The sequence below is a fragment of the Sapajus apella genome, unplaced genomic scaffold (assembly GCF_009761245.1).
Source record: "Sapajus apella isolate SASKATOON/1434 unplaced genomic scaffold, GSC_monkey_1.0 scaffold15, whole genome shotgun sequence".
Taxonomy (NCBI): Eukaryota; Metazoa; Chordata; class Mammalia; order Primates; family Cebidae; genus Sapajus; species Sapajus apella.
The window spans coordinates 25,445,121-25,453,193 of NW_022436955.1; the positions used below are offsets into that span (position 1 = coordinate 25,445,121).

The 8,073-nt window shown below is 41.7% G+C and overlaps 1 protein-coding gene and 1 long non-coding RNA gene across 2 annotated transcripts in view; one reads left to right on the forward strand and one right to left on the reverse strand.

The window, feature by feature from the left end:
- Positions 1 to 8,073, reverse strand: part of LOC116555363 — a 785,279-nt gene that overhangs the window by 167,194 nt on the left and 610,012 nt on the right. The gene's annotated exons all lie outside the window — the stretch shown is intronic.
- The window catches only part of HSD17B2 (hydroxysteroid 17-beta dehydrogenase 2), a 63,332-nt gene that overhangs the window by 35,126 nt on the left and 20,133 nt on the right, over positions 1 to 8,073 (forward strand). The window contains exons 2-3 of the mRNA XM_032283889.1: positions 1,459 to 1,671; positions 3,417 to 3,602. Of these exons, the coding sequence (XP_032139780.1) occupies positions 1,459 to 1,671; positions 3,417 to 3,602 (399 nt within the window). The remainder of the gene's footprint in view (positions 1 to 1,458; positions 1,672 to 3,416; positions 3,603 to 8,073) is intronic.

An 8,073-nucleotide genomic window follows, 5' to 3' on the forward strand; every position in this document is an offset into this window, starting at 1 on the left:
CCCTGCCTCAGCCTCCTGAGTAGCTGGGATTACAGGCACGCGCCACCATGCCCAGCTAATGTTTTGTATTTTTAGTAGAGACGGGGTTTCACCATGTTGACCAGGATGGTCTTGATCTCTTGACCTCGTGATCCGCCCGCCTCGGCCTCCCAAAGTGCTGGGATTACAGGCTTGAGCCACCGCGCCCGGCCTCCTTCTTGTGCTCTTATACAGTGCTGTAAAGAACATCATTTGTGTGCCTGCAAGCATTTCTCTAGGATAAATGCTGAGACTTTTTGGGTCAAAAGATTTGTGAATTCACATTGGTGTATTTTAGCCCTGCACATGTATATCAACAGCAAATGTGAACGCCTGTCCTCTCCTTGGGGACGGTAGATTTCAGGCCCCTTTTGTTAGCTTGGAAGCGAGATCTGTTTTCTGCCCACTCACTTACAGATCTTTGAGTTGATTCTCTGCATGCACTCTGATTTTCCTTATTTCCCAATTCTTGGTGGGGATGTCTGACAACTGATACAAAAGATCCCTGCAGGCATCCAAGAAAGATCACATGACACAGCCAATCTGAAATAATTTCTTATCATTAAAACGAGAGAGACGGTAACTGTTGTATGTTTATTATGGTGTATGTAGCTCAAAGGGTGATTTAATGGTCATATTGTTGTCAACTTGGGAACTTCAGATATCTACGTTTTGTACTTGTGGGTATAAAACACTCTATCTAGGGTTCCTAATATCCTTTTGGCTGTGTTGGGTACACTCCCATCTCAAATTCTGAGAAGATTAAATCATATTTTATGTATTACATTTACTCTCTGTTTTTACAGAGCAATGCAATTAGGGCTTTCTATTTGGTTTCTGTTGTAACTTTCTAGGGTTGATGTCTATTCTGTGGTTCAGGACAGGCCCTGGATAAGGAAAAAGGCCCAGGAGGGTGAGAAACACAGGTGGCCATCAACATTTAACTTTTATAATCCAGCATGAACTGGTCCCTGTGGGCAGCCTGTGTTATTTCCCTGTGTCTCCATAAAGCAAAACCACGTCCAAAGTATGAGTTTGTAATGAATGTTTGAAAGTTTTACAGAGTGACTGAGGTTACATCAAACACTACACATTATAGATTATTAAAACTATTTCCATTAGATGTTTTGGTTTTCCTTCCCAATTTCTTTGGCCGGCAGCCACTCCTTGAATACATTTCCCCCAAGCCTTTCTCTTTCCACCTATGCTCACTCACAACCCCTCAATTCTATGTTAAGTCCCTTTCTTCACATGGAGAATGTATCTATCTGGCTTGGCTTCTCCTCCCACCTCCCTACTTAGCACATAAAGAAAATTCCTCAGGAACCCCTCTCTTCAGAGAGCATGGGGAATCTTAAGCAACATAATATGTTTTCCTTGTGAAAGAATTTCTCCTGTCACTGGTTTGAGCTCATTCCCTACTCCCTTGACCCTATGCAGGTGGTGATTGTGGGCTTGGCCACGCTTTGTGTAAGTATCTCGATGAGCTGGGCTTCAAGGTGTTCGCCGGAGTTTTGAATGAAAATGGCCCAGGAGCTGCGGAATTGAGAAGAACCTGTTCCCCGCGCCTCTCGGTGCTCCAAATGGACGTCACGAACCCAGTACAGATAAAAGATGCTTACAGCAAGGTTGTAACGACGCTGCAGGACACAGGTACTGCCGCCAGCACCCTCAGTGCCTTTACTCTCCTCCCGAATGCCCAGCTCTGGTTCCAGCTTGGGCTGACCATGCTCCACTGCTCGCACTGGAGCACAACTGTGATGGATCCCAACCATGTTTGTGGGTCTCTATCAACATGAAAACCTTGAGAATAACTCAGACATGGGCCCACCCACACAGAACTTAAAGAAACCTCTATCTCATTCTCTCCAACTTCTTAGTCACTCTCCCTTGAATGACTCCCCCAGCCCCACCTCATTGCTTTCCTGTCCACAATAGCAACATGCATTCAAGTCCCCAGCTTAGAAAAAAAATACCTTCACGGTCACTGTCCTCCTTTACCCATTACCCTTTGTCTTCTCTTTCCTTCATGGCCAGGCTCCAGGGAACCCTGTAGCTTTCTGATGCCCTTCCTCACCTTCCATGTGATGTCGGCTCTCACTCTGCCTCCCTAACTGGCCTGACAAAGCTATTCAATATTAGCCTGAAGACCCATTTCTTTTTTTTTACAACTATTATTTTAAATTCTGGGTTACATGTGCAGGATGTGCAGGTTTGCAACATAGGTAAACGTGTGCCATGGTGGTTTGCTGTGCAGATCCACCCATCCTGTAGGTATTGATCCCAGGATTCATCAGCTATTCTTCCTGATACTTCCTGATGCTCTACCTCCCCTCTCTCCGACAGGGTGTGATGTTCCCCATCCAATTAAATCAGTCCATAGGATGGGATCTCAGGTATAATTAGTTTTTAAAGCTCCCCATGTGATGCTAATGTTAGGGCAGGGCTGAGGAATCACTAGTTTACACCAGTAACTCCCAAATCTATCAGTATATTCCTAACCAAATTCTTCTTCTCCATGTATACAAAGTTGTCTTCCAGACATCTTCCCTTGTACTCCAGGAGTTTTAACCTCAACATATCAAAAACTTACCTCATCATTTTTTTCCTGCTGCCATGCTGCAAATCAGTTTGCTCTTCTGCATCCTACAGCTCAGACACTGGCACTGCCACCTAACCAGTCACTGAAGCCAGCAACCTGCGGGTCACTGAGACTCTCAGCCTATCCTCAATCCCTGTATCCTGTTGACTCAAGTCCAGCAATTCTGCCTCCTGGATAGGTACCGTCCAGCCCTTTCCTACCATTGCATACCATCTATGACTTAGCACAGACTCTCACCATCTACCACCTGGGCTATCCCAGTGGCCTCCTTGTGACCCGTCTTTACTACCCCATTACTTTCCAGAGACAAATCTTCACAGCATTCACATTTTACAGTGCCATCCTTCTCTTTAGACATGCAGAGCATTCATGTACTGGGGTCCTCCCACGTGGCATGCCTGTGATTGGCGATTTGTTTCATCAGTGGTTTGTTGGCTTCTTATCAGTGGTTCCCTATCTAAACATCTTAACAAGGATTAGGGTTCATTTCAGGATAATGGCTCCTGCCAAACCCTTAATCTGCAATACCTGCTGGTTCACTTCGTAAACACTGAACAGTTTCTGGAACAGAATGTGCTAATTTACACCTCTGCACATCGAGCTTCCTGTTACAGGAATTTCCCTCCCACTCCTGCTCCCTTTTCCTAAGACTCTTGCCTTTGTCCAATGGCAAACTCTAATCCCCTTGGAGACCTGGCTCACACGTAACATTTCTTGCGTGGTCTTCCAGGTATTCCAGATTGCATTATTCACTTCCTCTTCCAGACACTCACTCATTACGCATTTCTGTCTCCAGGACTGTGGGCTGTGATCAACAATGCTGGGGTGCTTGGCTTTCCATGTGATGGGGAGCTTATTCCTATGACGGACTACAAACAATGCATGGCTGTGAACTTCTTTGGAACTGTGGAGGTCACAAAGACATTTTTGCCTCTTCTGAGGAAAGCCAAGGGGAGGCTGGTGAACGTCAGCAGCATTGGAGGTGAGTCGGCATTTTCAGATGTGGTGATGGGGTCCTTGTCACGTGACATGTCTCCTAGCATTTTTTTGTGGGCTGAACAAAAACACAGGGCATGCAAAGGCAGGGCTGGGGCAGGACTGGTCAAATCGTGTATCCTCTGTTGACCTTAACACAACAAAACCTTTCTCTTCTTTCAAATTCTTTCATGTACAAACTCTTATCTACCTTTTAACTCATCCATTTATTACTGGGTTCTTGTATATCTTCCTAATGCGACTGCCAACACACAAGCTTGCTAAATTTGTACAAGAAATCTCACATTGCAAGTAACGTCAGCATTGCAGGCAACCTGTTTTCAGCACTTCGTCAACTTAATACACAGTGTTCAGTTCCCTGTAAGCTGAGTAGGCAATACCTTCCCTCTGTTCATGCTATCAAACACAAGCTGCCTACTATTGTTAACCCGAAGATTATCCCTAGTGCTGAGCAGCCTCAACCCAGCTGGGTCAGGACATGATGACATTGGATGGTTTGTCTCTCTCCGTTTCCAAGAACAGATAGTCAGCAACTTGAGTCAAAGGTTGAACAGTCTTGCCTTTTCATAAACAATGCCCATGTGTGTGATAGCATTGTTTATGAAAAGGCAAGACTGTTTTTGCCTTTTCTGGGACAGACATTTTCAAACGGGGGTTCTTCAGGCTCTTACCCAGTTTGGAGACCCATAGAGCTGACTTTAGGGTGACTGCATAGGTGAGAGGAAGCCAAAGGGTGTGGCACTGGACTCTAGGACCCTGCCTTCAAAAAGAGGAGTACCACTCTTCACTGTTGGATCAATTAATTCTAAGTAAAATTTCTTAAAATAAAGGGCACACTAGCTCTTTTTGTTTGTTTGCTTGATTTTTGTGTTTTGTGCCTTTTTTGCTTTTTTTGATAATGTGAGGATCAGTTTTAGAATAATTTGGTGGTGGGAGGGGGTTCTTTGTATTTCCTAGACAAATATTGTTGTCTATTACATTCCCTTTCCTGATTTTAACTCAGTAACTTTCTTAAAACTAACTGTGTCTTAAAACTTAAAACTAAATGTGTCTTTGACTAGAGTCATTGGTTGGCCTGAGGCATAAGCAAAGAAGACGGTGGGGAGAGAGAGAGAGAAAATAAAAAAGAGTTGGGGGAGACAGAGATTCCTCTAGGATGGTTAGGAGCAATGAGTATTGTATTTTAGCTTGTGTGAGAACCCCAAAGTATTTTCAGTTTCCTGCTACCTTGCTGAAGCAAATGAATCCTGAGAAAACACACAGCAATATTTTCCTAATCTTTGTTCTGAACTTAGCCTTTACAATTTTGGCCTATGTGGAAGCCTCACCTTTCTCAGTCCCCTGGAACAGTCTGGTACTTCTGGGAAAGTCTCAAAGACTCTTTGCCTCACTCATATAATAAATATTTACTGAAATAACAGAGTACTGCCTCCTCCTTGGCACATTGACGAGGATGTTTCTCTTGTTTTCTCTGTTCTCAAGTTGGAGTGATACCTTCACGCATATGAGTTTGCTTTAGTTATTGCCAAAATGTGAAGTATGTGCTGTATGTCCAGTGTCTGGCATGCAGCAGCAGCTCAATTAATCAATGAAGAAATGCAAATGTGTGAATGAGTGGATCATGGAAAATGGATGAATAAATGGACAAGTGAAGAGCTTACAATACAAGGCCAGGTGTGGTGGCTCAAGCATGGAACTCCAGCATTTTGGGAAGCCAAGGCAGGAGGATCACTTGAACCCAGGAGTTTGATACCAGCCTGGGAAACATACTGAGACCTCGTCTCTACAAAAAAATTAAAAAACTAACGAGGCATGGTGGCATGTGCCTGTAGTCCCAGCTACTCAGGAGGCTGAGATGAATCACTTGAGCCTGGGAGATTGAGGCTGCAGTGAGCTGGGTTCACGCCACTGTACTCCAGCCTGGGTGACAGATTGAGACCCTGTCTCAAAAAAGAACTTACAATAGAGAGCATAGCTTCCACATATTTTCAACTTGGCCTCTAAATCTCTTTCCAAGCCCAAACTTCCTACTCTGTTGTTATGTATTTTCATTGAAGGGAAACTCTAAATAGTGTGAAAAGAAATCACATATCTCACTCTTATTCTCATTCTCTGATTTTGCAAATTCTTTACAGCCAGCCTTACTATGTCCATTTTATCTTATTCAAATCATCACCAAGTTAACTTGTCTGAAACAAAACTTGCTCTCAGCCCTCCAAAATGCCTAGGACTACAGCTAAGATCTCTACAAGGAAAACTACAAAACACTGCTCAAAGAAATCAGAGATGACACAAACAAATGAAAAAAACATCTCATGCTCATGGATAAGAAGAATCAATGTAGTTAAAATGGCCATACTGCCCAAAGCAATTTATAGATTCAATGCTATTCCTATTAAGCTACCATGGAGGCTCTTCACAGAACTAGAAAAAAATGATTTAAAAATTCATATGGAACCAAAAAAAGAGCATGAATAGCCAAGGCACTACTAATCAAAGGGAACAAAGCTGGAGGCATCACACTACCCAACTTCAAACTATACTACCGGGCTACAGTAACCAAAAGGAGCATGGTCCTGGTACAAAAGCAGGTACATAGATCAATGGAACAGACTACAGAACCCAGAAGTAAGACCACACACCTACAGCTATCTGATCTTTGACAAACCTGAGAAACACAAGCAATGGGGTAAGGATTCCCTATTCAATAAACGATGCTGAGGTAATTGGCTAGCCATAGGCAGAACATTGAAACTGGACCCTGACTTCTTTTTGTCCTAGTCTTTTGAGTTTCAGAACTTTGAGTTATCTTGGATTTATTTTTCCCCATGCCTCTCTCTTCTTTCTTCCACCTACTCACCAAGATGTGTGAAGTTTTCCTTCATCATATCCAGCTTTGAATATTTATGTCCCAGAGAAACTTTAGAAATAAGTTTATTTGTAGGACTCAGAAACTACCTAAAGTACTTTATAAAGCTGTTAAAACAGTTGCAAGGAATCAGAAGAGATGGGAGGCACAGGTACCTAACAGGGCAGGGAGTTTGTTTACAGACAGAAACAATGCATTATAAAGACAGGAAAAAGATATTTCATGTAAATGGAAACCAAAAAGATCAGGAGTAGCTATACTTATATCAAGGAAAATAGATTTCAAGACAAAAACCATAAAAAGAGACTAAGAAGGTTATTATATAGTGATAAAGGTGTTAATTCAGCATGAGGATATAACCATTGTAAATATACACGCACCCAACACCAGACCATCCAGATATATACAGCAAATATTATTAGACCTAAACAGATAGATAGATCCCAATACATTAATAGTTGGAGACTTCAGTACTGTACTCCACTTTCAGTTTTGCATAGATCATCCAGACAGAAAATCAACAAAGAAATATCAGAGTTAATCTGCACTATAGACCAACTGGACCTAATTGTTATTTATAGAATAACATTTCATTCAAAGGCTGCAGAATACACATTCTTCTGCTGAGTACGTGGATCATTCTCAAGGAGAGACCATATGTTAGGACACAAAATAAGTCTTAAAAACATTTTTAAAAAGCCAAAATAATATCAAGCATCTTCTCTTACCACAATGGACCAAAACTAGAAATCAAAAATAAGAGGAATTTTGGAAACTATACAAAGACATGGAAATTAAACAAGATGCTCCTGAATAACCAGTAGGTCAATGAAAAACAATAAGAAGGAAATTTAAAAATGTCTCAAAACAAGTGATAATGGGAATCAAACATACCAAAACCTATGGGATATGGCAAAAGTAGTTCTAAGAAGGAAGTTGATAGCTATAAATGCCTACATCCAAAAAGCAGAAAAATTTCAAGTAAGCAACCTAGCAATGTACCTCAAAAAACTAGAAAAGCAAGAGCAAACCAACCTCAAAATTAGTAGAAGAAATAATAAACATCAGAGCAGAAATAAGTAAAATTGAAAAGAAGAAAACAATACAAAAGATCAACAAAATGAAACGTTGGTTTCTGGAAAAGATAAACAAAATTGACAAACTTTTAATGAGACTAAGAACAAAAGAGAGAAGACCCAATAAAATCAGAGAGGACAAAGGAGACATTACAACCAATACTGTAGAAATTCAAAGGATCATTAAAGGCTACTAGAGTAACTAACTATATGTCAACAAATTGGAGAATCTAGAAGAGATGGATAAATTTTTACAGACAGCCTACCAAGATTGAACCATGAAGAAACCCAAAACCTGAATGGACCAATAACAAGTAACGAGTTCAAAGCCATAGTAAAAAGTCTCCAAGCAAAGAAAAGCCTGCGACCTCATGGTTTCGCTGCTGAATTTTACCAAACTTTTTTTTTTTTTCTTTTCTTTCTTTTTTTTTTTTTGAGCAAAAGTCTTGCTCCTCCGCCCAGCCTGGGGGCCAGTGGCATGACCTTGCCTCACGCCAACCCCCACCTCCCAG